At 54.2% G+C, this 27,989-nt stretch overlaps 1 protein-coding gene and 2 non-coding genes across 3 annotated transcripts; 2 read left to right on the top strand and 1 right to left on the bottom strand.

Annotated features, from left to right (window-relative positions):
* Positions 1-69: 69 nt before the first annotated feature.
* Positions 70-14,764, top strand: BTBD19 (BTB domain containing 19). The gene is made up of 8 exons (XM_074266117.1): positions 70-729; positions 7,330-7,549; positions 7,655-7,708; positions 9,212-9,271; positions 11,935-12,003; positions 12,091-12,222; positions 13,125-13,250; positions 13,533-14,764. The coding sequence occupies exons 1-8, from the start codon at positions 170-172 to the stop codon at positions 13,665-13,667; spliced, it is 1,356 nt and encodes a 451-aa protein (XP_074122218.1). The 5' UTR covers positions 70-169; the 3' UTR covers positions 13,668-14,764.
* Positions 14,765-15,462: 698 nt separating this feature from the next.
* On the bottom strand, positions 15,463-15,578 carry LOC141541952 (U5 spliceosomal RNA). Its single transcript, XR_012481967.1, has one exon. It is a non-coding gene; the product is annotated as a U5 spliceosomal RNA (small nuclear RNA).
* A 12,018-nt stretch (positions 15,579-27,596) lies between these two features.
* Positions 27,597-27,712, top strand: LOC141541955 (U5 spliceosomal RNA). The gene has a single exon (XR_012481970.1). It is a non-coding gene; the product is annotated as a U5 spliceosomal RNA (small nuclear RNA).
* Positions 27,713-27,989: the final 277 nt, after the last annotated feature.

The raw sequence follows: 27,989 nt of genomic DNA, 5'->3' as shown, positions 1-27,989 counted from the left end.
CCTCAAGGCTTCTGCCCCGGGCCCAGCCCGGGGTAAGGGGAAGCTCCGGGGGCGCAGGGGGCTGGGCTGCTGCCCCTGCCTGGCCAGGCCGGGGTCCGGGGGACCTGTCCGAAGCTGCTGAGCCCGGCCCGCCTGGGGTCCTGGGCGGCGGCGCCGGGCCCGGCGGCACATGGGTCAGGCCGCCCCGTCAGGGCCCGAGAAGCCCAGCCATACGGAGGTTGCGGCGCTGCCCAGGGGAGGAGGGCGCCTGGAGGGAGGCTCCCGGAACGCTGGGCGCAGTGCCCAGGAGGGGCTGACCCGGACCTTAGTGACCGGAAGTGACGCCAGCCGGGGGATTCCATGCCTCGGGGCTGGGAGCTTGGGGGGGGCCCGGCCGGGGCTGTCTGGGGCCGGGACCCCCCGCGGCGGCGGCGGCGGCGGCGGCAGCAGCGTTTGCCTGGACCCGGCCCGCGTCCGCAACCGTTCCCGCCCGGAAGGATTCAGGTCTCGAGCCCGCGGCAGGCTGCGGACTTCTTGTTCGGGCTCGGTCGCCGGCTCCGCTGCGGGCTCGACCGCCGGCCCCTCGGGCCCGCCCCCCCCAGCCTCAACCTGGACCATGGGACCCCCGGGGGGGTCCCCGGGCGGGCCGTCGGGAGGATCTCCGGCCCAGATCCCGTCCCACTCGATGCAAGGAGACCCGGCCACCTTCAGGGCCGCCCTGCGGGGGCTGCTCAACTGTGGGCGCTTCAGGTGAGCCCCGGGGTGGGGGCGGGGCGGCCATGTGTAGGGAGCTTGGGCGCGCGCAGGCCGGTAACCCGGGGCTCGGGGTGCCCGGGGCGCTGAGGCCCGCGGTGTCCCAGCCTGTGAGCCGGTGCTCCGGCTGGGTGAGTGCAGGTGTGCGCCCCCCTCCGCCGGCCAGCGCTGGGCCCGGCTGGGGAACGCCCTCAGCCCGCCGGGGATTTCCCCGAGTCCCCATCCTGCCCTGGACTAGCCCCGACCCCCAAACATCCCCGACAGCCGGCCATGCTGCCTGTGCTTGGGAGACCCTTAAACGGGGAGCTCACTACCTTTTGTGGTACCACTTCCTCTCTGGACAGCTCCGTCCCTGCATCTCCCCGCCTCCTCCCTTCTCCCTCCCTCTCCCCTCTCCTGGCTCTGCCCTCGGAGGCCTTCCCCTAAACGGCCCATTTTTCTAACCCTGGACAAGTCCCGGGTGTTCTTCTCAGTGCCCTTAAAAAGCGCCAGAGAATCACCCAGAACCAATGCAAGTCTCCTGGGAGTGGCAGGCGCGCCCAGATAAGGACGCTCTCCACTGGAAACTTCTCTCAAGGCAATCCAAGCTCCAACTCCTGGCTCCTTAGAAGTCAGCAAATCCAACCTCCCCATTTTACAGAGCAAGAAACTGAGGCCAGAGCAAGGAAGGGACTTGCTTGAAACGCAGGTGGGATGAGATGAGGGAAGGGAACTCATTTGCAAATGGGTCCCCTGAGTTCCATCACTCTCTAGCCTAAAGGGGAGCCCCCTTCTGCACTGTGAACATGCCCTCTCTTCCCCTGGGCAATCCCACTGGCTTTCTCAGACTCTGCCCACAGTCAGGGGCTTCCATGCATGGCATAAGGGAAAGGGCCTGTTTCAGAGGCAGAGGTGGGCTCAGATCCCAGCTCTGGGCTGCGCGGGGCTCTTGCTTGTCTCTATCCCAGCTTCTGCAAGTTCTCCAGGGCAGCGGGAGGGGGGGGGGGCACACAGGGCATGGAGCACAGCGAGGCTGGTGGACAGCAGTCAGCCCACTGGAGCCAAGAAGCCGGCAGGCAGCCGAGGGCTAGGGAAGAGCCCAGAGCCAGTGGAGAGGAGCTGTCCAGCTTGCAGGGAGGGCCCAGGGCCCAAGGTGAAGCTAAGGCCTTCCATGATGGCAGGGTGTGGTCCGGCCTCTCATCCTCCCTGGCAGTTCTGCCCTGGCAGTGCCCAGGGAGGCTCCTGCTCAGTTCTGCTTCCTTCCAACCTAGGCTTGCCAAAGCACTTGACCCCAGCATTACTAGGGAAAGCGTTATGCTTCCCATTGTACAGGCTCAGAGAAAAGACTCCATAGGAAGTGGCAGACATGAGTCCCGCTCGGGTCTTCAGACTCCAGTTAGCAAGAAGGATCTTTGGATATCTCCCCAAATGGGTACTTCATGTACAGATAGGAAAACTGAGGCCCACAGATGGCATGGGTGGCCATGGTGTCACAAACAGTTAAGCAGCAGAGCTGGGGTCCAAGACGCTCTCCAGTCTTTTATCGAACATTTTATTTTTTTTGGAGAATATATCGTGCGCTGACTGAAGAAATAGTGAGCTCCCTTACTGGAGGTATTCTGGAAGAACTTGGAGGACCCCTTGCTGGGGATCCCGGTCGGCCATAGCTTGGTCTAAATCGTCTCTAAGGTCTTTTCTAGCTCTGTGGTTCCACCATTTTGATTCTACAGGACTCGGGGCAGTAGTCAGGGTCAGGCGCAATGGGAATATCTCCACCTTTGACAGAGGCACCTGCATATGACTCCAGGCAGTGCTGAGTGACAAGTAATTGGGCCAGTCTTTGGGAGGGAGGAAGAGCTCTCTAGAGCTGGGGAGGAAGGGCATTGAAAGCTGCTCAATGAGCGGGGGGCCTCCAACTGAGCCCTTACAAAAAGGGGCAACTATGGAAGGAAAGGCAGAAAGATCCAGGCTTGGGCGAAGGGGATCTTAATGGAGAGGGTCTCGAATGCCCCACTAAGGAGGTTGGAGAGAAAGACGTGATGTCATGAAGTTAGTGCTGCAGTAAAACCAGTGTGGAGGAGGGATCGGATGCGGGACTGGAGATTGGAGGCAAGTGACTCAGATTTCAGTCTTGGTGACTCAGCGGATGGAGGAGTTTTGTGGGAGGAAGAGAATGAGCCTGGGGCTGGATGGAGGGTGTCCTTTCGAACTAGGGGACCACTGCTGAGTGGTGAGACTGCACAAGCAGGAGTAGGAGCTCACTGCCTTTCCCTGGCCTAGCTCAGGACCCGCCAGCCACTGGGCAGAAGGCAAAGATTTGGAGGGGGCGGAGCTAGTCACCCCAACCCCTGGTCATTTCAGCTGTCTGAAAGGGGGAAGGTGCCCACCCTCTTATTGCTGTTCATTAATACTCCTTCCTTAATTCAGCGTAGGGCAGCTTCCAAAGCTCACAGACTTCATGATCGTCCAGGTTCCCTGCGGGATGGAGGGTGCCTCCTGAGTATTATCAGAAAGCCCCTCTTGACCCTTGTCCTTGAGTCTGGCTGGCTCTGGATACAGCTGAGTCTGGCCTACAGAAGCTTAGCTTTTCCTCCTCCAGCCAGCTCTGCAACCTAACCAGGGCACTGGATGGCACACCCATTTTTGAGGCAGGCTGATCCCTCCCCGTGTGTGGCTGGACCGCTGGATGGGAAGGGGATCTTTCCTGCTTTGGCCAATGGGGCTCCTGCCCACGCTTCTCCCGGGAGAAGTGGTACAGCACAGGGGATGTCTAGGGGTGCCCTGCACCCAGAAAGCTTCCTGATTAGCTGATTGGGATTGGAGGATTGAGCAATCGGAGCCTGGGAAGGGGCAGCCTAGTGATGTGGCCGAGGAAGAGAGGGAATGAGAGGACAAGGGTGGCTGCTTCTGGGTCCTTCCATCTTTGCAGGGAGGAGAGCCATGGCCTGTCCTCAAGGAGCACAGAGTCTAAGTGGGCTTCCTGCCCAATGGAACGGTGCAGCTTGCAGGAGGGAAGCCTGCTTTACTGGACAAAATCACCTCCGAACCTCTGGTTCCTTGCTCATACCATGAGGAGCTCTAGCTATAGAAACCCACTCCCAGCTCTAACATTCTGGACTCATTGTCCTACTCTGCATTGCTCCCATGTGCCCAGCGCCTCGCCTGGCCCAATGGGCTTGTTCTGAGTTCTGAGAAATAATCACAAACACAGCGTTGAGGAGGCTAAGGACCTGGAGATTTTAGGGGACCCCAGGCTGTGGCCCGGCAGGTGAGCAGGCTAATGGAGCAGCGAAGCCATGCCCCCTCCCTCCCCCCCAGCCCTGCCTGGCATAGATGATCCCTGCAGTGCCGGAGCCCAGGGAGAGGTAATTGGTGTGGGCGGGGCTGTGAAGGAGACCAGCATCAGGAGGAGGGCAGGGGCAGGGCAGGGCCAGCAGCTTGCTTCCCTCACTTTCCCCCTGGTGCTTGTCGCCAGCTGATCCCAGGTCTTGGTTGGTTTTCCTGGCTGGGGTAGTCCCCTGATCAAAGTTACTGGCACAGTGTCCTTGCCCTGCCCAGCCCAATCCAGACAAGTGCCAGGATGGGCGGGGGGGTCAGCTGGTGCTCTCTTGAGCGTCTGCTCTTCCACCCCAGGAAAAGGGCGCTGCCCTGAAGTCGGCCTCTATGCCCCGACCCCATCCTCTGAGAGGCTGGAGGAGTTCCCAGCATCCTTGCTGAGGGGGAAGGTCTGTATGGTGCAGTCTGGGCCTTTCCTCTCCCCTCCAGTGGTAGCAAGAATGGCACAGGATTGGGGGTCAAGGGCCTTGGATGCCACCTTAGCTGCACCACTCATTAAGAACTTGTGTGACTTTTGGCCTTCCCTGAGACTCAGATTCTTCTTGGAATGTCTGCCTCCTCTCCAGTGCCTCCTGCCCGCCTCTGCCTGTGGTCCAGATGGGCTGCCTGAGTGTGAGGGGGAGACCCTGCTGACCTTGTGGGGAGTAAGGTCAGATTTAGGGAACTTCCCCTTTTCTCGTTCTGCCCCACACAGATGGGGCCTTCGATGCCTTCGCCTCCTCTAAGGGTTGGCACTGGGCTCCTTATGGGGCTCCTACCCCCCTCACTTCCTGGGCTCCCAGCCCGGGAGATGTGTGGGATAGAGTGTAGCTGGGGAGCCACCTCCCAAAGGCTGCTTTGTCCTGAGAATCACCGGGCTCGTCAGTTCCCAGGCCAGGGAATCCAGGGCCGGGAGATGTCTGGGAGAAGCAGCTGCCCTCCCTCGCAGAGTGCACTGACTGGGCAGGCCAGCAGCCCCTGCTGCCCTTCTCCTTGGACCCTGAGCCCAGGGAATTTCAGACAAGTCTTTCCTTTCTTGATTTGTGGATAATTTATGGGGGGGGGTGCCAGTTCAGAAGATGAGAAGAGGGAGTTCCCATGGAGGCAGGGGAGCCATTAATGAGCACTGTCAACATCAGCTTGGCAGCTGGCCCCTAATGGAGTGTCCCACGGGCCTGTGCTGAGCCCTGGACTTTTTTAACATTTTTTTGGTAACCGGAATTAAATGATTTACCCAGATCTAATAAGTGTCTGAGGAGACATCTGAACGCAGTTCCTCCTGATTCTAGGGCTGGCTGCACTTAGCTGTCCCTGTTTGACATTTCTTTCCTTTTTTTTTTTTTTCATTGTAATTTTGTTTTTAATACACTTTGCTTTATGAATCATGTTGGGAGGAGAAAAAAATCAGAGCAAAAGGGAAAAACCATGGGAGAGGAAAAAAAACAGAAAAAGGAAGTGAACGCAGCACATATTGATTTACATTCAGTCTCCTTAGTTCTTTCTCTGGCTGCAGACGGCATTTTCTGAACCTTGGACCACTGAGCCGCTGAGAAGAAGCAAGTCTGTCCTAGCTGATCGTCGCACACTCTTGTGTACAAACAGAACATCCTGGTTCTGTTTCTTTTCCTCAGCATCAGCAAATCTTTCCAGGCCTTTCTAGAATCAGTTTCTTCATCATTTTTATAGCACAATAATATTCCATTACCTTCTTGTACCACAAGATTGTTCCACCCTTCTCTAACTGATGGGCATCCCCTCATTTTCCAATTCTTTGTCACCACAAGAAGGGTGGCCACAAACATTTTTGCACATGGGGGTCCTTTTCCCTCCCTTACAATTTCCTCGGGATACTGACCCGATAAGGGCACTGCTGGGTCAAAGGGTATGCACAGTTTGACAACTTTTTGGGCATAGTTCCAAACTGCTCTCCAGAATGGTGGATTCTTTCACAACTCCACCAACAATGCATCAGTGTCCCAGTTTTCCCACATCCCCTCCAACATTCATCATCTTTTCATGTCATTTCAGCCAATCTGACAGGTGTGCGGTACTTCAGTTGTCTTAATTTGCATTTCTCTGATCAGTAGTGATTTGGAGCATTTTTTCATATAACTAGAAATGGCTTTAACTTCGTCATCTGAAATTTGTTGTGTTTAGTATTTTGATCGGAGGCTCAGATCCTGGGACTCATGTATCATCTCTTTAGATCCCACAGAGTTGAGCTCTCACGTGTGGCCCTGGTTCTTGGAGGTGGGTTGGGGCACAGGATACCAATAACATGGGAGGAACAGCCCACCGAGGCAGCCGAAGCCTGAGCCGCCTCCACCCTGCGAGTCTCCCAGGGTTAGAGGAGAGGGAACTCCCTGCCTGGTAGGGGGTGGGGGATGGAGGGGGCCCTCGCCCCCAGCAGGGCCACAGCTCCGTCAGCACCCGCCTCCAGTTGCCTCTGCCTGGAACCCTTTGCACTCGAAATTCTCCTCATCTTGCAGAGTACATCAGGAAAGTGGGCGTAGCCCAGCCAGGTCTCTGGTGGAAACCTGTGGCTGGCAAACTTTTCTCCTGCTCGTCAGCACTTCCTTCCCGCCTCTGACCCCAGGCCCCTGGCTCCAGCAGCAGCGACCTGTGAAAGGAGCAGCCGTCCCCACGGGACCTTGACACGCAAGGCCTCGAGTCCCAGCTCCTTCCCAGCCACTCGAGAGAGGGCGAGGGGTTTGCCCAAAGTCACTCAGGCTGGATCCCCAAGTTCTGGGGTTCCAGGCCTAGCGCCAGGGCTGGGCCCTGTTGGGGAGGGCCTGGCAGATACCTGGAGGGCCTTAGGCCTAAACCCCCCCTTCTCCACCTAAACAGAGGCTTAGCCAAGCTTCGTCACTGGCCAAGAGGGGGTGGAAGGGCCTCCCGAGGCAGAGGAAGCCAGCGAGGAAACGCTGAGTTAGCAGCCCAGGAAAGCTGTGGGCCGCTCTTGCCTTCACTGTTCCAGGATGCCCGCCCCCACGGGCACCTCCCTCCATCCTGCCTTGCAAAGGTGCCGGGGATGGGCCTGAGTCACGCCAGGGAAGCCTCCCTCCAGGAGGCAGCTTCAGGTCAGGGAAGGCCAGCTGCCCTCTACCCGCTACAGGCCATGGGTGCCCCTGCCCACGCTGCCCGGCATTCCTGAGCCTCCAAGAACTCCTGGTTGAGGCAGGCTCAGCTGCCCAGGGCTGCTCCGCCCAGCCTGGGGGACGGAGACCTGGACGATGGGGATGGGGGGGGGGGCCCCTTGTGCCTCCAACCTGACTAGCTCCCATTTTTCCCTGTCCCTGCCAGTGATGTTCGGTTCTTGGTGGGCCAAGACCGGAGGGAAGTGCTCGCCCACCGCTGCCTCCTGACCTCCCGTTGCGACTACTTCCGCCAGCTCCTGAATGCCGAGAGCCCCGGAGGGGGTGCCCCGCAGGAGCCCGTGGTCCTGGCTGACGTGCCCCCCGAGGCCTTCTTGTTGGTGCTGGAATTCCTCTACACCAACAGCGTCACCCTGGACAGGCGCACAGTAGGTGGAGGGGAGTGGCAGGGGCGGAAGGAGATCGGGCCCTCCTTGAGCCGTCCCTTCTGGCTCCTGCCTCTTCTGACCTCAGCCCCATCTCCTCCCTGACAGGTCCTGGAAGTGCTGATTTCATCTCTGGAATATGGGCTGTGCGAGCTTCGAGAGGTAGGGGGATGGGGAGGAAGGGTCTCCTGGGGCAACCTCCAGTCCAGGCCAAGCTGGAGAGGGGAGAGGGAGGGGAAGGGGAGGGGCCTGGTGGGGGTCCTGGGTGGATTACCACTCCTTCTGGCCTCAGTTTTCCCCTCTGTAGAATGAGAGGCTTGGAATCAATGCCTTTGGAACTCCTCCCTAGTTGTGTTTGTGTGTCTTGGACTCTCCAGGATGGGACAGGATGGACCCTCGAGGGGTTTAAGGAGATGGAGCAGGGTCTGAGTACCCTCTTGGGCCTCTGTCCCTGGCACAGCTGGGGAAGCCCACATGTCTTAGTTGTGCCTCTGCCCCACTGAAGTAACCCCCCGAGCCAGGGTCGTGCCTCAGGGAGAGGCAAAGGAGGCTGGGGTCCGTCCTCCTGACTGCCCCTGATTTAGGGTGGACAGGAAGCAAGCCCTTCCCTCTGAGCCTTTGTCTGTCGTTGCTCTGATGGTCCGGAAGTCCTGTTTGACCCCTCGCATCTGGAACTGACCCAGAACTCCACTCTCTGCCACTTTCCCAGGGCCCAGACCCTTCTCCATCTCCCCTGCCAACACTACTGGTCTCCCATCCTTTTCCAGTCCTTTCTCTACACAGTCGCTCAAGTGATCTCCAGCCCTGGGCTGGCCTGGATAACTCCCCTTCTTAATAAATGCCAGTGGCTCCCTATTGCCCCTCAGGCTGGCAGCCCCAGCCCTTAGAACCGAGAATACCCCCCATCAGTCCGAGGCCCTCAGCAGGATGGCTGGCACTGATGGGCGCCATAACCAACAATCAGAGATTGCCATGGGGTCAGAAAACCTACTAAATGCAGCAGCAGCAGCTTAAGCCGCTGGGAAGCCTCGAGGAGCCGCTGACATTGGTCCTCTGGGGCCCCCAGATCCAGAAACCCTGCTCAGTTAACTGTCTCTGAATAAATGCTACCCCCACGTCTTTGCCCAGGCCATCCCTCTTAAATGATTTTCCTTCAGTCTGAAGGTGAGTTTGAGAAAGCCTCGGGACCCAAGAGCCTTTCCTGGGGCAGTCCCACTATATCCTCCCGGGCCACTCAGGCCCTGAATCCCCAACAGGGACTAACAGCCCCCTTATTGGCCCGGGGAGAGCTGACCGCACCAGGTGTGGCTGGCCCCCAGCTCTTCAGCCCCTGCCCTGGAGCCCCACTGACCCCACGGAGGGGCTTTTAAGGACCCCAGGATGGGCAGAGAATGTCCCCTCTACAGCTGGACCCAAGTACATGGTCTGGAAGAGTGGGGCTCAGAACTCAGGTGGGAAAGGACCCTTGGACAGGGCAGGGATTGACCAGGGTCACCAAGTGGTGGTATCTTCCCTGAGCCCCCAATGTGGACCCAAGTGGGGGCCCCCCACCTGAGGTCACCAACACCCAGCCCCCTTTCCTGGGACGTACCATGTTGAGGGGGGGGTTAAAGAGAGTTTGTCTTTCTTCCTGTCTCCCCAAACTCCTGCCTGTCTCCACCCCAGCTGTGTGTGGAGTTTGTGGTGCAGAACCTGGATGTGGAGCTCGTCTGCGAGGCCCTACAGGTGAGTCTGATCCGCCCCCAGCCTGTCTGCACCCAGCCCCAGCCACACGGAGCCGCAGCAGGGAGTGGGGGGGGGGGGGCCCAGCGGCTGCTTGGGGCTGCGTTGCCAGTGTCAGAATGGTGGGTTTATGGGAGGAGGGCATTTGAGCGCCCTTAGCTTTTTGACCTGCAGCAATTTCCCATCCTTCAAAGCTCCAGAGCTTTGACCCTCCTTGACCACAGTGCATAGAGGTGGCTCCTGTTCCCCCTTTTCTGGGAGCCTCATGGGCTTTTGTGAATTCTACTGGGAACTTTGTGCAAAGTCTCTGGCACAGACTGAGCTTTGCTCAGTAAAAACTGAATGGCCCAAAGAGGGTGCAGCTGTGTGACACAATGTGTGTGTGTGTGTGTGTGTGTGTGTGCGTGTGTGTGCGTGCGCGCGAGCACAGGTACATGTTGGTGAATCAAGGTGCCTATGAGGATGGGCAGTTCCTGCGAGGCCCTAGGGCCCGGCCCGGGCGGGCAGCCCCAGGCAGGGAACCCCAGAAGCCGCAGACAAGGGTGGGCTAAAGCTAAGGCTTAGGGCTAAGAACAGCTGTAACCTTCCTGACCACTTCTCACAGCTTCCTGTTGTGATAAACAAGTGGTTGTGGGCTGTGGCTGAAGTCTGCCGCCCCTCCCCCGTTTTCTCTCTTCTGAAAATGTATCAAACCCAGGCCTTGCCTCCCATCCCTCCCCCGTTGGAGAGGGGCCTCAGTTTGTCCTTGATCCATCTGTGTCATGGGCAGGATAAAGATAAGGATCATTCCCCTTTCCCCTCTCCCCCTTTCAGAGAAAACACATTGTAAACCAGAAAGCCTCAGAGGCACAGCCGGGAGCTTCTGAATAAATCTGTCCTCCCTGCTACTGTGATGCTCCTTCCCCTGGGTCCCCACCCCTGGGTGACTGACTCGGATCCCAAGCCCTCAGAATGGCTTCAAAACGAAAGCACCCCTGATGGGACTTGGATCTGCGGGCTCCTAGAAGGCTGCCTCACTCTGAATCTTTCCCCTGTAATGTGGTGTTGTCTCCAGAAACTGCCGACCTAGAGCAGCCAAAAATAGGACCTGGGAGTCCACTATGTGAGTGGACATGCAAGATATAAATCTTGCCTGGATGCTTTCTTACTTGCTCTTGAAGTTCCTTAAAGAGCTGATATATATTGGCGGCTACAAATTTTATTTGGGCTGTGGCAATTCTTTGTACCATAACTACTGAAGAGGCTGAATCAGTAATTATATTTACGTCTCCTGGGTAATAAGTAAGAGCTAGCATGATAGCAAATAATTCATTCTGTTGAGTGGACTGAAAAGGAGTCCTTATTACTCTCTTTATGGTTAAATCATGAGAGTATACAGCACAAATATTTTCTTTGGAGGCGTCTGTAAAGATTGTTGGTTCTTTAAGAGGAACCTTAGAAACCTTTTATTCAAAAATCCATCACCAATTATGTAGTAGCCGGGTTATCTTTAATGGAGACCCGTGTGCAAAATTTGGAGCCATGGCTAATAAAATTTGCCATTCTGGGATGGTCTCACCGCATATCTTAATTTGTGCATTAGTATAGAATATGTATATTTTTTCAGGACTTATCCCAGATAATTGTATTACTCGCTTAATGGCCTTTAATAAAATCCTAGCCACAAGCACTGGGTAAGGTGTAAGGCTTTGTTCTGGTTGTGCTGGGAGGTTCACCCACTCAATCACTCTGTCTCCTTGATGAAGGACTGCTGTGGGGGCCTCTTTTGAAGCAAAAACTGATATTTCCAAGGGTTTTTGAGTGACTCTTTCAACCACATTGGATAAAGCCAGTTCAACTTCTCTCAAAGCCTCTTGAGTTTCTTTTGTAAGCTGGCGCAGTGAATTTAAAGAATTGTCTCCCCTTAAAATGTCATATAGAGGTTGTAGTTGATTGGTAGTTAAGCCTAACACTGGACGCATCCACTGGATATCTCCTATTAATTTTTGGAAATCATTTAAGGTGTTCAACTTCTCTGTTCTTAAAGAAAGTTTTTGTACTGTGAGTGTCTTAGGATATACTTCATATCCTAAATATTGAAAAGGAGCATGTCTTTGAATTTTTTCTGTAACTATATGCAGTTTGTAGTATTTTAATGTTTCCATGGTCTTTTGTAGACATGCTTCTAACATTTGTTCCTCAGGTGCACATCCCAAAATATCATCCAATATGTATATTACTTATTATATTAATTATGTAAATTACTTCAACCAATGAACTTGCTCCTCCTAAGCATTCAAGCTCCTCCCCAGGAGTTCAAAGGGGTTAAACTCCTAGTAAAGACCAGAACTAGAGAATTGTTAAGTACCGACTTAGCACTTAGTAAGAACCTAACATCCCCCGTGATTCCTCCTGCTGGGACAGACGTCATTCTCCCCCATTTCACAGGGGGAATAAGCAGTTCTCAGCACAAGCCCGACAGGTTCATGTTTCATTTGAAAGGACAAGGGGTGGCTCCTGGGAGCCTCATTTTAGAGGGGAGGAAACTGAGGGAGAAGTGAAGTGACTCGCCCAGGACTCGGGAGCAAATCTGAACTCGGGCCTTCCTGGGAGTCCTAGGACAGACTCCTCTCCGCCTGGGCTCCCAGGGGCCCGGCCTGAGCACCCCCCTTGTGTGTGCCCCCCAGGTGGCGGTGACCTTTGGTCTGCGGCTGCTTCGGGAGAGGTGCCTTCATTTCATCGACGGCCATGCGCAGGTACTGCCCGGGCTGCCACCCTGGGGGGGGGGGCGCGAAGGGGGGGGATGGGAACCGCCGGCGGCCTGACACTGGGCTGCTCGGCAGGCTGTCCTGAGGACCCCGGCCTTCCACGAGCTTTCCTCGGCCGCCCTGATCCCAGTGCTCCGCAGCGACCGCCTGGCTGTGGACGAGGTCGAGCTCATCGCCGCCACCCGCCACTGGGCGCGGGTCAGCTCGGTGAGCCCCGGCTGCCTTAAGTTCTCCGAGGGGCGTGAGCGGCTGATCCCGGAGAAGCCCTGGCCCGGCCTCAGGGGAGGAGGGAGGTTCGGGAGGGGGCGCCGGGCCGGGCCGGGCCTCGGGGTGGGAGGGAGGTTCGGGAGGGGCGCCGGGCCGGGCCGGGTCTCGGAGTGGGAGGGGGGCTCGGGAGGGGGCGCCAGGCCGGGCCTCGGAGTGGGAGGGGGGCTCGGGAGGGGGCGCCGGGCCTGGGGGTGAGAGGGAGGTTCGGGAGGGGGCGCCGGGCCGGGCCTCGGAGTGGGAGGGGGGCTCGGGAGGGGGCGCCGGGCCTGGGGGTGGGAGGGAGGTTCGGGAGGGGGCGCCGGGCCGGGCCGGGCCTCGGGGTGGGAGGGGGACTCGGGAGGGGGCGCCGGGCCTGGGGGTGGGAGGGAGGTTCGGGAGGGGGCGCCGGGCCGGGCCTCGGAGTGGGAGGGGGGCTCGGGAGGGGGCGCCGGGCCTGGGGGTGGGAGGGAGGTTCGGGAGGGGGCGCCGGGCCGGGCCTCGGAGTGGGAGGGGGACTCGGGAGGGGGCGCCGGGCCTGGGGGTGGGAGGGAGGTTCGGGAGGGGGCGCCGGGCCGGGCCGGGCCTCGGGGTGGGAGGGGGACTCGGGAGGGGGCGCCGGGCCTGGGGGTGGGAGGGAGGTTCGGGAGGGGGCGCCGGGCCGGGCCTCGGAGTGGGAGGGGGGCTCGGGAGGGGGCGCCGGGCCGGGCCTCGGGGTGGGAGGGAGGTTCGGGAGGGGGCGCCGGGCCGGGCCTCGGAGTGGGAGGGGGGCTCGGGAGGGGGCGCCGGGCCGGGCCGGGCCTCGGGGTGGGAGGGGACGGAGGCTAGTGGAGATGCGAGGCCTGCGGGGGGCGGGGCTGTTTCAGGCGGTGCTGGAGCAGCCCATGGAGCAGGTGGCGCAGGCCGTGGTGCGGGAGCTGCGGCTGCCTCTGCTGTCCCCCTCGGAGCTGAGCTCGCTGGAGGAGCAAAACCGGGCCGAGCCTTTCATCCCGGTAGGGGAGCCCCCGCGGGCTGCCAGGCCCCGCCCCTCCACCCCAACCGTGCCCCCCCCCCGTCTTTTCGACGCATCTCCCACACTTGCCCTACTGTGCGCCCCCACACGGAATCTCCGTTTTTCACAGGGAGCCCCCCACCTGGCCTGCGGTGTCCCTCCTACCCAGCCCGCAGCTCCAGCAGCAAGTAGTCCCCACAGTCCTTAAGAGCCCCGCCCCCAACCTCCTGGCGCTCCTCTCCGGAGCGTTTCTATGGTGACAAGTCCGCGCCCCTCCCCCCAGGTAGAGCAAATTGCGGAGGCCTGGAAGTGCCACGCCCTGCGCCGGGGAGAAGGGACGCGGGGCATCCAGGGGCGCCGCCGAAAGGGGACCACGCCCCGCGAGCACCACCGCTACCTGGAAGTGCAGTCCAAGTGACCGAGTTAGACCGGGTGGCCCCCCCAGACCTCTAGAGACTCCCCCGCCTTGCTCTGAACTTCAGCGTCCGGCATCCCCCGCGCCAACGGGCGCTCCAGCCCCGGCATCCTCCGCGCTGTGTCCCGCGCACAACTCTAGAACCGGGACTATTTTCCAGCACTTTCTGCGGGCTCGGCGACCAGGACTGGAGGTGGGCGGGATTAAAGCCCTCAGCCTGAGGCCACTGTTGGAGCCGAGCCCTCCCCCATCTCTAAGCGCCAGGCCCTTTACTCACTGGCTGCCTCCAGGATTCCTGCCCCCTACTCCCACCTGCCCCCGCCGTGGCCGCCCCCCAGGTGCAGACGAGTTGCCCAAAGTCACACAGCGAGCGGGTGGCAGAGGCAGGATTCGGAGCCCCGGCGTTCGGTCCCCCAGCCCCGAGCTAGATACATTCCAGCTCCTTTATCTCTGCGCGGTTGACTCCCACATCTAGGAGCGCAGCGTTTGACTCTCGGAATCCGGGCCCTGAATTATCTTGTAGACGCGTCTCATCTGGATTTCCCGTAGACATCTCGAGGTCCACACGGCCCAAGCTGAACTCGCTCGTCCTTCCCCAACCGCTCCCTCTTACTTTGCAGGGCACCATCTTCCCAGTCACCGCCCGGCTCCTCTCTCCCTCCCTCACCCTCTCCCCAGCAAGTGTGGCAGTGCCCAGATCCACAACACTTCCGGAACGTGCCCCCCCCTCTCTTTCAAAGCAAATTTTAATATCTCTATGACCGTCTAAGAAACCAAAAATAAACTAAGGCACCAAACCATCGATGAAACCATAAAATCCAGTTTACGTGTCACTGAGGACATTCTGAGAACAGGCCTCTTCCCCAGCTCCCTCCTGTCTGTGTGGTCAAGATCCGGCTATTTTTCGGCTACCGGATTCTCGGCTTTACCTAATTCCACGAGTCTTTCCCCGTGACCTTTGTTTCGGGCTTCCGGGTTTGTCATTTCGTCTGGCACAACAATGTTCTCTGACGCTCCCAGTCCTCTCGATTCAGACATTCCCCAGTCGGGCACGTGGGTGGTTTCCATTTTTTCATTATTACAAATAAAGCTGCTAGAAATACTTGTGTGTACCGTGCAGTCCTTTTACGTAAGTTATCTTCTATCTTCGCGGGGATCGGAGGAGCGGACCAATTCTAGAGATCAGGTTTTTCGGTGAGCCAGCGCTAGTTTCGGCTTTACTAACAAAATTGGAACAAAGCCATCGGACTGTCCCGATCGGCGCCTCCCCCCTTATCCAAGGGCAGCTCCAAATGAATGTCCAAAGCACACTGACAGCTAGAGGACTAGGCCGGTTGCCCGAAGGGCACAAGTCCAGATCTGGCTTCTGACACTTAATGCCCGTTTTGGAGCCTGAGGGAGACACGTAACCCCAGTGTGCCTAGCTGAGTAACCTGGCAAAGTCCCGCGGGAGGGGGGAGGGAGGTTCCCAGCAAGCAAAGGCAGATCACACCGGTAATACTTGTACAAACAGAATACACAACCGAGTATCACTACCGAAATACACCCCTGAAAAGATATTACACTTAAAACGGCTTCACCACAGGAAAACGAGCGACAAAGGATGTCACCACAACACACCAGGGGCCTACGGAGGCTAAGTACGTGAACCCCAAAGCTCACACAAGCCCCGCACTGGAGAATTTTAAGTTTTTGGTGCGATTAAATCATAACACTACCTTCCACGCCACCTAATGGCGAAGCGGGAAGTGCTAAGAAATGCTCGCAGCGCCAGCTACCGTTTTAACTTGGAAGTAGGAGCCTCGCAAAAACGAGGCCTCAAAAAATTAGTTAAAAACTCTTAACTGTTCCTCTCCACGGAAATCTTTAGTAAAAGGCGAAAGATTTATACGATCTGAAGAGAAACCAGAGTATGCTCGTGGCTTCCGGCCTTGCCCGGCCCTGGCACCGTCACCTCGGGTACACTCACGGCGACCATTTTCCTCCCGAGGACAGAAGGGACCCTCCATTCTGCCTCGGGACCGCGCACGAGACAGTCCAGCCCAGGACGAACCCTGGCCCTCGGACGCCGGAGAAGTCACTTGCGGGCGGACGGCTGAGAAGCGCCTGCTCGCACTGCATTGTGGGTATGCAGATGAGCTCGGTCGCTGCTTCAGTTGCCCGCACTATTGGTTTTCCTCGGTGAGGCCCGGGCCCTCCCTGACGGTCTCCGCATCCTCTCCCTTGTCTACGGTTTGCGAGTCCCAGCTCAATCCGGACAGCGAGCTTCCTCCCAGACGGACGCTCGGGCCACGGCCCCAGGCTGCACCCGCTCCGTCCGTTCCCCCAGACCTGCCCTCTCCCTTTAACCTCCCTCCCCTTCTCTTGCTCGGGCTGCTTCGGTTCTGGTCCCCCAGGCTCGAGACCAGATGCCTTCAGCCCCGAGCCTCCTTCGTTTGCGCCTTCCCGAGCATCTCCGGGCACAGGGGCCCCTGGGTAGTTAGGAAGGTCTGGGTTCGAATTCGATCTCAGACATCGATGCGGGTCACTGGGTGAGGGTGGCAGAGGAAGTGGGAAGTACTGATGACATCATTCCCGGAGGCAAGGAGCTGATGGGGATCGCCTCGGCCTCAGTCTCCCACCCCCGCGGTAGCCCCGCCTTACCGTACCCGATGGGAAAGTCCGGCGAGTCAGTAAGCTTTTCTCATAAACAAACCTACCTTTTCGCCAAAGAAAATGGCCAGTCCTCACGTGACCGAACCCCAATCTCATCATTTGGTCTCTCCAAGCTTTATTTATTTCTGACTAGGAGAGAGAGGCCATTCTCTGCCTTGAAAGTGTGGCCAAGGGCTCCCACGGCATCCGGGGTCCATCTGCAGCCCACCAGATCTCTCCCTGGCCACAATCCCTGGTGGCTCCGAGGAGAAAGTGAGGCAGGTGACCTCGCGCAGCCCTCCCTCGCTTAAATCCGATTCACTTGCAAGTCATGGAATCTACGCCCTGACCTCCTGATCCTCTTCAAGAACGAGGGACAAGACAATAAGCTCGGTGCCTGGCCTATGGCAAGAATTAATAAATGTAGATCACTGCTTCCCTGCCTTTGCCTGGTTCACTCAGTAATGCCCTTTGAGGGGTGGGAGTGAGATAAAAAGGGAGAGGGGGAGGGGTCCTCCTAGCCAAACCTCCGTGCAGTTGGAGAACTCGAGGGGCAGCACGGAAGCCAGTTAGGCCAGGCCAGAGTGAAAAATAATGCTCAGGGGTCAAAGCCAGCGGCCTCTGCTTAATCCCAGAAACCAGGAGTCGCGGACACTTCTTGACTGGAGAAGGATATGGTCAGGGCGGCCTTTTAGGAGAAAGCTGCTCTGGCAGGCGCGTGGAGAATGGAGGAGGGAGGGGAAGGGCGCATTGTAGACTCTGAATAAACGGGGGAGGGGACCTTGTTCCTTTTTTGCCTGAAAACTGGAAGGGACCCGGATGCCGCTGTCTTTCTGCTGTGTCTGATGTGATGAGGCAGCCCTGCTCCTTACCAAGGATGACCCTTTGCCTGTTCACGTGACCCCGTCCCTCTCTCCCTATTCCTTCCTTTCTTTTTTTCTATTTATTTATTTTAAACTCATCGCTTTATGAATCATGTTAGGAGAGAAATTAGAGCAAAAGGAAAAACCGTGGGGGAGTGGGAGCTCCTACCGCTCCGAGGCTACGGGAGGCCAGGGCCAAACACGCCCTCTTCCCCACTGACGTGGGGACCCGGCCGACGTTGGGGGGCCAAACAGCCTCCCTGTATTGGCAATCTCAACAGGAGCAGGTGTAAGTGTCTCCGCGTCCCTCTGCGTCCCGGGCGTCTCTACTTCTCTCCGCGTCCTTCCCCGGCAGAGCTGGCCGTTTACATTCTCTCTCCTCTGGGAAGGCCCCGGGCCACTCAGCAGGGCGCCCGCGGACCGCAGAGGGGAGACCCCTGGAGTTAGCGCCGCGTCCCGAGATCTAGCGAGAGGACACGCCCCTCGCCCTCTCGAACCTTTCACCCTGTAAGACTCCAGCTGCCCCCGAGGCCGAGCCCCCCCCCCTCCTGGGTCCTCCCCACCAGCTGACGCGGCGTCCGGGGCAGTTCTCCGAAGGAAAGTCGCTCACAGGAGAGAGGAAAAAAAAAAGAAGAAGCGAACACAGCACGTGCGGATTTACATTCAGTCTCCTCACTTCTTTCTCTGGCTCCAGATGGCATTTTCTGTCCAAAGTCTGCCTGCATTTCTGATTTCCTTCACAGGCCTACAGCAAAATAACTGTTTGGACATGTGTGCTTAATTTATATTTTGTATATTGTACTTATATTGTACTTAGTTTATACTTTATATGTTTATATGCACTTGTTATACTTTAACATATTGAACATGTATTGGTCAACCTGCCATGGGGGGGGGGGGGAAGAGGGGTAAAATTGGAACAAAAGGTTTGGCGATTGTCAATGCTGAAAAATTACCCATGCATATGTCTGGTAAATAAAAAGCTATTAAAAAAAAAAAGTCTATTGAGATTGTTTTGGATCACTGAACCACTGAGAAGAACCAAGCCTTTCAGATCATTGCGCACTCTTGCTGTTACTGTGTACAATGTACCCCTGGTCCTGCTTGCTTCCCTCAGCATCAGTTCATGTAAATCTTTCCAGGCCTTCCTATAATCAGCTTGTTCGTTTTTTTATAGAACAATAATATTCCATTATCTTCACATACAACCTCACTTATTTTCAATCTCTCCTTCTCTACTGACTGCTCCCCTCCTGCCCACAAACATGAGCCAAGGTTAGTCAAAAATGAGATAAATTAGACACAAGGAGTGGGCTTTAACAATTAACAAGGAGAAAGACAAGTTCCCCAGTGAAACTCCCAGGGAACACTCCATGAGGTGGAAGAATGCCATTAACTGGGGAGCTAAATCCACAAAGGAGTTTAGCCTTAAAAGAGTTAGCCATGGCTATGTGGGCAGAGGGACAAAGACGCCAGAGGCAGAACACTGAGGCTGGCCTAACCCCAACAGGGATTCAGTTAAGGTAGCATGGGCCATGGGCAGATTTATAGGGGAAATTTAAGCTCAGGGGGTTGGACACCATGATTTGGCTTTTTGATTGGATACAGTAAAGTGGGATTACCCAAAACCTCCACAGGAGTGAGACTGGAAGCAGTACCCTTCCCTGCTAGCCTCAGGAAGTGTTATCTTATCAGTACTTCAGACTTTCTCTGCCAACCCACTAGTCACTCTGGACCCCATCACTAAGTCTCTTCTGCCCTTTGTAGTTGACCTCCTTGAAAAGGTATCCATAAGGGGTGGCTCCTCCTTGCTCCTCCCCCAGCCCCTCACAGTCCCACCTCTGACCTGATCATTTGGCTGAAGCCCATCTCTCCAATGGTACCAAGGATCTAACTGACACGTGTCTTTTCTCTATCCTCATTCTCTTTGACTTCTCTGCCACCTCTGACATGTGATAGAGGGCAGCACCTCCCTCCCCATCCCTCAGGCCTACAACCTAGGAGTATCCTGGCCTCCTCACTCCCTCATCCCCCATGTCCAAGTGTAATGCCGGAGAAACTGAGGCAAGATAGAGATTAGAGAGTTTTCTTTAATATTTTATTAATTGGAGAGTTTAATTGACTGGACAGGACTCTCGTCTCAAAGTATCCAGTAATGAATGGGGGAATCATGAACACTTTTATAGCTCTTCAGACAAAGGAGAGGAAAAAGCGGGAAAATCAGGATGGGGGGAAGTTATAAACTTTTACTAAAAGCCAGAGTCAGGATGTTTGAATAACCAAAGTCAAGATGTCTGTGAAGTATCCTTGATAGTCTTATCTTTTGGAATATCTTAGAGGGGCAGTGTCATAAATTCTTGGGGGCAGAAGGAGCCAGGAGTCAGGAAGTCTGATCTGCTCCTCCTCTCCCATTGACAATTTATAACTTTAGAGCAAATGGTCCTCAGTCTTAATGAACCAGGGGGGTTTTATGACTTAGGGGACTGAGGCAGGACAGTTAAGGAAACTGAGATAGAACAATTCATGGAAACTCAGTCAGGACAATGAGGGAAACTAGTGCAGGGAAACTGAGGCAGAACAGCTCAAGGAGACTGTGGCACAACATTCCACACTCTCTCTCCTAAATGTTCAAATCTTTGAACACCTTCCTCTTGATACCCAGGAGGTCTTAGCACCATAATTTTGACCGACTCCACTTGGGAGAGGATGAGGCGGACCAGAGTAAAGAAGATGCAAGGACCTATGGCAAGGGCAAGGAGAAGGAGAATCAAAGGTCCTGCAATAGATGTAACAAGTGTTAGCCAGGGGGAAGAATTAAACAGTGACTGGTACCAGTTCTTTCCCTGTGCCTGCTCCAGTCGTCTAGTCTCAAGATTCTTACGAACCAGGGCTAGACTTTCTCTGATCACCCCAGAGTTATTAGCATAAAAACAGCATTCCTCGGTTAGGGCAGCACACAGGCCTCCCTGCTGCAGAAATAGTAGGTCAAGTCCCCTACGGTTCTGGAGTACCATCTCAGCCAGGGAGTCAGCTTGGCTTTCCAGTTTGGAGATGGATGACTCGATCTGAGTCAGGTCTGTGGTCATTTGTGCACTTAGCTCAGCACACCCAGAACTGCCCTTCAGGAGGGCTGCGGTGCTAAGGGCGGTGGTGCCTGCCAACCCGAGCCCTACTAAGAGGGGAAGGATCGGCAGAGCCTGTTTCTGTCTGATTGTCTCCATGGGGGAAGAATGGGACCGGAAGTGGCTCCATCCGTCCCCTCCTGGAAGGACAGACAGGCTGGGCAATACCGCTATCAGGACACAGAACGAGTCTGGCCTTCTGAGGAGAGGGGCAGAATAAGCACACCTGGTCAGGCCATCCCTGCAGGCAAACCATGAACCTTCAGGGGCTTGATACCAAACTGCACCATCTGATGAGGAAGCTGAAATATTAATCAAAGAACTGGGGTTACAGAACTGGAGGAGAGGGTCAGAAAGACTCGTGGAAGCAGTCACTAGGCAGGTTCCTATACCTTGGAGACTCCCGAGAGTGATTTTAGGCTGCTCCCAGGTACAGTTAGACTGAGAAGTGGTTCCAGGAACGGAGTCTGTCAGAGCAATCCCAACAAAATAAGGGGGTTCAGAGTTAAAGCAGAGCCAGCAATCATGGCCCAGCTGGGGATTTGTGGAGTTCAAAGAGGAGTGCACTATGGGCAACAAATCAAGCATAGAGTGAGAACCAAAGGATTCAGGGGGACTGTCAACTGGAACTAAGGGGTTAGAAATAATAGGAGAACTTTGGGTCCGAGCAGGGGTCTGGGGAGCTAGGGATGGTGGTGGCAGAATAGGATCAGCCAGGACTGGTAAAGCAGTCAGAGGTCCCACGGGCTTAGATGGGGGCGGATCTTTACGCTGAACTAGGAGGTAGTGGCTGAATTCGAACGTGCTACCTGCTCGGGAACAAAGGGTAAGAGTTTGGGACTGTTCCCACTTCTGGTGGGACGGTTGCTGGATCGTTAAGATAATGCGAGGGGGTTCCAGTGTGGTCTGAGTCTGCTGATCAAAGGTTTGGATGGTCATCCTAAAGGAGTTATCTCCAGGGGGTGAGCACCATCCAACACCAGGGCAAAGTCGGAGCGGGGGTCTATAGGAGCCCAGAAGTAGAAGCAGGGAGCCAGGGAGGGATCTACTGTCATCGAGGGTTCTAAGCCTGAGTAGTAGGTGGCAGAAAAGGAGGGACCGCCTGCGAGGTCTCTAACAGTCATTGTCCATACAGGCTTTGCGGCCTGTGGGTTTCCCAGAGCTTTGGAAAACAAAGGAAGGAGGAAGAAAATTAAGAAAAATCCCATAATAGCACTTCCAGACTGTAGAAACGGCGCAAGGGGAAAGGAGCCCTTAGGGGGGGATATACAGACAATTTAGGCACTCACAAAATAACAGAGCAAATATAAGAATTAATCTTCCCAGGGTTTCCCACCCAATGTCTTTGGGGGAAATAAAGGACCGGAGGAACGGATCAGTTTCAGTTTCAGAGGGTCGTCACCAATCTCTGTTTTCCACTCTGTGGTGACCGCCCGCTTCACTGGGCTGCAGTGAATCCAGGCGGGGACTGATTCAACTTTAACAGCTGTGGGCGTGCTGAGAATCACAGTATAAGGTCCTTTCCACTTGGGTTCTAGGCCAGAGGTAGAAAATTTCTTTTATCAGGACTGCATCACCAGGCTGGAATGGATGTGCTGGTTCAGAGAGGGGAACTGGAAGGGCTTCTCGAACAAGGTGTGAGATGTCCTTCTGGGTTTTCTGTAGGGCCTGTAGAAACTTGATAAGGGAGGAGTTAGAAATTTCAGCCATTATATGTTCCCTGACCATGGGTAAAATCGGAGGTGGCCTCCCAAACAGAATTTCAAACGGAGTTAAGCCCAGTCTGTTGGGAGTGCATCTACTCCTCAGTAGTGCAAATGGCAGGAGCGAGACCCAAGAGCTCTGAGTCTCTAAGACGAGCTTTGTAAGGTACTCCTTTAGTGTTTTATTCATTCTTTCTACCTGTCCAGAGCTCTGAGGTCGGTAAGCACAGTGGAGCTTCCAATCAATGCCCAGGGCCTTGCTTATGCCTTGTGATATTTTGGCAACAAAGGCAGGCCCGTTATCAGACCCTATGGCTACTGGAAGACCAAAGCGGGGCAGTAACTCATTTAGTATCTTTTTGACCACTGTGAGAGCTGTTTCATTTCGAGTGGGGAAGGCTTCTGTCCAACCTGAAAAAGTATCCACAAAAACTCACAGGTATTTGTACCCAGCTGTACCTCAGTATAATCTACCTCCCATCTTTCCCCAGGGACGTGTCCCTTAAGCCTGATTCCCACACTGACTTCCTTAATTCTTTGCATATTTACTCTAGCACAAGTGTTACATCTATGAATGTAACTTCTGATCAATTGGCTAACATCCTTTATATAATATCTGCTCAATAACTGATGCATTTTCTTTTCACCCAAATGAGTGAAATCATGCAAATCCTTCACCAGCATTCTACTTAATGCTTGTGGAATAAAAATCTTGTCCTTTATGTACCACCAAGCTCCCTCCCTCTGTCCTCCCCTCTGAGAAGTGAAAGAATCCTCTGAAGGGGAGTATGCAGGTGCCGGAGGAAGGGGAGTGATTGCCAAAGGCAAGGAAGAGGTGGGGGAGGAGATGGCCGCTGGGCGAGCTGCTGCATCCGCAGCCCGATTCCCCACTGCTTCCATTTTCACCAGATTGGTGAGCTGAGCAGTGAATAATAGAAACAGAGAAGGGTAACCAGATAGAATCGAGCAGGGAAAGTATCTCTGCCTTATTCTTAATTTCCCTCCCAGCGGATGTCCACAGGCCCCTTTCTTTGTAAGGAGAGGCGCGGACATGAGCTGTTGCAAAGGCATAGCGGCTGTCAGTATAGATATTAGCTGATTTTCCTTTTGCTCTGCACAGGGCTTGAGTTAAAGCCACGATTTCCGCTTTCTGGGCAGATGATCCGGAGGGGAGGGAAGAAGACCAAAGAAAGGGGAGAGAGAGAAGGCTAGTCCACCACTGCTGCCCCAGAAACACGGGTGTCCCCCACAACAAAACTGCTCCCGTCAGTAAAGAGGATCGGGTCAGGGTTTTTCAGCGGGACGTCCGAAAGGTCAGGCCTTGCTGACTGAGATTCCTCAAGCAGCTGGAAGCAGTCATGCACGGGGACCGGTCAGAACTAGGATCTGGGAGCGAGGTGGCAGGGTTCAGGGCAGACGATTTAGAGAAAGTGAGGCGGGGGTGGTCCAGAAGCAGGGCCTGATAGTGAGTAATACGAGCGTTAGAGAGAGCCACCTGTCAGGGGCAGACCTGAGCAGAGCCTCAACAGAGTGAGGGGCGGAGATAGAAAGAGACTGGCCCAAGGAAAGCTTGTCAGCTTCCTTTACCAGGAGGGCAGTCGCTGCTATGGCCCTAAGACAGGGGGGCCACCCAGCGGCTACAGAATCCAAACGCTTAGAGAGATATGCAACAGGCCGTCGCCAGGGCCCAAGAGTTTGAGTCAAAACACCCTTAGTGACACCTCTAGCTTCCACCACAAAAAGATGAAAGGGCTTTGTGATATCGGGAAGAGCTAGGGCAGGGGCCCTGATAAGGGCGTTCTTCAGACAATCAAAGGCAGCTTGCTCCTCAGAGCCCCACACGAGGGGACCCTGTCCAGCTGTGACAGAATAAAGAGGTTTTGCTATCTCAGCAAAAGAAGGAATCCATAGGCGACAATATCCAGCTGTTCCCAAAAATTCTCTAACCTGTTTCTTAGTAGTGGGGACTGCAATAGACAGGATAGCCTGGATACGGTCAGAAGACAGGGACCGGTGACCAGACTTGAAAACATACCCCAAATAAGACACTTCAAGAAAACAGAGTTGAGCCTTTTTAGCAGAGACCCTGTAACCTAAGGATTGAAGGAGTTGCAAAAGGGCACGGGTTGCCCTTAAGCAAAGAGACTCATTGGGGGCTGCAAGGAGAAGGTCGTCTACATATTGGACCAGGGAGCAATAAGAATGCTCCTTGCGGAAGGGCTGGAGGTCCAGATGGAGAGCTTCTCTAAACAGCGTAGGAGAATTTTGAAAGCCCTGAGATGTCCTTTCAGAGCTATCTCGACTAATTGAGATATATTCATGCCCTCATATCCTTCCTGCTTCTGTAATTTTCTGCGTATGTCTGGAGCAGATTGACTAACAAATGCAATATTCACAGATCTATAGTTCTCGGGAGCTTCTGGGTCAATTGTGCTATAAGTTCGGTAAGCTTCATACAACCTTTCTAAAAATGCTCCCGGGGATTCTTCTGCACCCTCAGTAACTTCAGAAATCTTGGTCATGTTAATAGGCTTTCTGGCTGCAGCTTTAAGACCCTGGAGAAGGTATCTGTGATAAGCAGAGAGCCCAGTACGGCCCTGCTGGGAGTTGGGGTCCCAGGAAGGTCTTTCAGAGGGAAAACTGGCTTCAATCTGAGCACGATGCTCTTCTACAGATCCTCCTCCCGCTCCCAATACAGCTTTCCTGGCCTCCCTTTTAATTTTGTCCCTTTCCTCTGTAGTAAAGAGGGTGGTAAGGAGCTGTTGACAATCATCCCACGTGGGCTGCTGGGTATGAAATACAGACTCAAGGAGATTAATCAAGGGTTGAGGTTTCTCAGAGAAAGGCGGATTTTGAGCTTTCCAATTATAAATATCATTTGTAGAAAACGGGACATAGACTAAGAACGGAATGCCTTCCGCCCCCCTCATCTCCCTTAGAGGCAGAACAGGTTTGGGGAGAACCGAGGTTGGCTGCACAGATCCCGAAGCATTGTATTCAACTCCACCTCTAGTACAGGAAGGTGAGAGAGACAGAGGCTGCAAAGAGCCAGGCGGAGAAATGGAGGGGGGAGTCGGCAAAGGGGCAGGAGTCAGCACTTCTGTACTGGCCACCAAGCCCCTGTGTGCAGGCAGGAAAAGAAACAGAGGCAGGGGAAGAAACGGAGGCAGGGGGAGACGGCGGCAGAGAAAGAGAAGGGGATAAAGGCCCAGATGGTGAAAGGCCGGGTTCAGGATTTCCAGGCAAAGGGGGATACAGACCTGAACTCAAATAGGGTGGGGGAAGATTATCTAAGGGGTCTTCCGGAGAATCTTGTAGAACTTTTTTCTCCGTTTTTGTTTGAGCTGCTGGCAATTTGCAACTTTCCTTGTCTGGCCTCAGGGACTGTGTGACCAAAACTCGAATACCATTTGTCATGGCCACAGCCCTTAGCCAGGAAGGAGGGTAAGAGACAACTTGCAGCCAAACATCAATATAGGGCTACTGAACCGGATAGCCAGGCTCGCTTGTGACTACCCTGTGCACCGCCCAAGCTATTTCCCTATCAAAGGAGCCTTCAGGGGGCCATCCTACCCCAAAAGAAGGCCACTCCTTCTGGCAAAACAATTTCAGTTTAGCCTTTTTCCACGATATTCCATAATCATGATGTTTAAATGTCTCAGAAAAATGACTAAGAAGACATTCAAGTGGAGTTATTGTTTTTGAAGCAGAGTTTCCCATGATAAGGTGGCTGAGTTAACAGATATAAGGCTATACCACCAGAGGAAAAACTCCTACTATCTTTAAACACTGCTGTTTCTGACAGAACTAACCTTTCTGCCCTTATATCCAATTACCAAATTTCTCAATCACAGTTCTTACAACTTACAACTTAAAAGATCAACAGTTCCTAAAACTTAAAAGAGCTCTTACATGAACAAAACAGACAAATCACATAGAACATAGAACAAACATCCCATGGGATACAGGACAAAACTCACACAGACTGCAGTCACAACATTAACAACAGAGAAGACAGAAAACAATCCAGAGGATATCTTCCAGCGTCCCAGAATGATACCCTACTCAGAATTTCGATGCCCGTCGGCATATTATTATTCTGAGCTACTAGATGCTATAGCATAACCAGACAGAACCAGACCAGACCAGACCAGGTGTCTAAAACAACACAAAAACTTACTCTCCCAGGAGCCGAATCAATCAATGGATCTGAAGGCGTGTCCACGGCTGAAGAGCTGCTTCTTTTCCCGGAGACTCTGGAGAAATCCAGAGGGTTGATTTTCTAGGAATAGACTCAGATCCTGAGCCGTCCCAGGCCTTGATGACCAAGAGGTCTGTAATCTCTAATCTCTAATCCCGTCTCAGTTTCTATTATCTCGCTGGGACCTCCAAAATGTAATGCCGGAGAAACTGAGGCAAGATAGAGATTAGAGAGTTTTCTTTAATATTTTATTAATTGGAGAGTTTAATTGACTGGACAGGACTCTCGTCTCAAAGTGTCCAGTAATGAATGGGGGAACCATGAACACTTTTATAGCTCTTCAGACAAAGGAGAGGAAAAAGCCAGAGTCAGGATGTTTGAATAACAGAAGTCAAGATGTCAGTGAAATATCCGTGATAGTCTTATCTTTTGGAATATCTTAGAGGGGCAGTGTCATAAATTCTTGGGGGCAGAAGGAGCTAGGAGTCAGGAAGTCTGATCTGCTCCTCATCTCCCATTGACAATTTATAACTTTAGAGCAAATGGTCCTCAGTCTTAAGGAACCAGGTGGGTTTTATGACTTAGGGGACTGAGGCAGGACAGTTAAGGAAACTGAGATAGAACAATTCATGGAAACTCAGTCAGGACAATGAGGGAAACTAGTGCAGGGAAACTGAGGCAGAACAGCTCAAGGAGACTGTGACACAACACAAGCTGCTGCCAAGGCCTGCAGACTTCACCTTTGCAGCATCCTTCTTGCCTCTGACATGAGGCCCTCTCCAGTGCAAGCCCTCATCACCCCAGGCTTGGATTTTTATAATAACCTGGCAGGTGGGGAGTCTGCCCAGCTCTCTCCCCAGTGGTCTTTCACCAGTCCAATCCAGCTTCCATTCAGTCATAAAGTGGTTTCCCCCACATCCCCACAGTTTTAATCATGTCATCACCAATAAATTCCAGTGGCTGCCTGTTGCCTTCCAGAGCAAATACAGAATGTCCTGTCATTCACAGCCATTCACAACCTGGCCCCCACCTCCATTTCCAGTCTTCCATTGTCCTCCCCAACATGTCTGTTTGGCCTTACTGACACAGGCTGCCTGGCTTTTTCTGTTACAAGACCCTTCATCTCTCTGACCTGGACATTTTCTCATGTTTGGAAAGCTCTCCCTCCTCTGATCTGACTTCCTTTAAGTCCCAAATAAAAACCCATCTTCTAGCCTTTTAATTCTGTCTTTCCTCCCCTCCCCCCTTTATTGTCTATTTATTCTGTATATGGTTTTGCCTCCTATATATTTGTTAATTGTCTTCATTTCAGTATAACCTCCTGCAGAGCCGCACCAGCGACCGAGAAGTCACCGTGAGCTTACCCGGAGTGAGAGCTACTGGGTCGGAGAGAGCAACAAGCAGTTAGCATACTCTGGTTTCTCTTCAGATCGAATAAATCTTTCGCCTTTTACTAAAGATTTCCGTGGAGAGGAACAATCAAGAGTTTCTACCTAATTTTTCGAGGCCTTGTTGTTACAAGGCTACATCTTTTCTGTTTAAAAGTAGATATTCTTACTTGGTTATATTGCAAGCTTTTCTTCCCGTGGAGCTTAAGTGCTTAGAAGCGGAAAAAGAAACTCCTTGCAAAGAAGGACTGTCCGAATCTTCTTAAAAGTAGTTTTTTTTTTCTGCTGCGTTTCAACTGGGGTTGGAGACTATCTTTTGCCTCTTTTGGATCTCTAATGTTCAGCACATTTGGCACGTAGAGAACCTTTAATTTATTTTTTATTGATTTATTTATTTGATTACTTTTGATATTA

Source organism: Sminthopsis crassicaudata, chromosome 4, assembly GCF_048593235.1.
Source record: "Sminthopsis crassicaudata isolate SCR6 chromosome 4, ASM4859323v1, whole genome shotgun sequence".
Lineage (NCBI taxonomy): Eukaryota > Metazoa > Chordata > Mammalia > Dasyuromorphia > Dasyuridae > Sminthopsis > Sminthopsis crassicaudata.
Note: the sequence above shows the minus strand (reverse complement) of the source record. Positions and strands in the feature narration are given on the sequence as shown.

Excerpts from the sequence above, each read along its gene's own strand:
- BTBD19 (XM_074266117.1), top strand. The coding sequence starts at position 170 with ATGGGTCAGGCCGCCCCGTCAGGGCCCGAGAAGCCCAGCCATACGGAG. Across the intron at positions 7,550-7,654 it reads TCACCCTGGACAGGCGCACA|GTCCTGGAAGTGCTGATTTC; the intron begins GTAGGTGGAGGG and ends CCTCCCTGACAG. Across the intron at positions 12,223-13,124 it reads ACTGGGCGCGGGTCAGCTCG|GCGGTGCTGGAGCAGCCCAT; the intron begins GTGAGCCCCGGC and ends GGGCTGTTTCAG.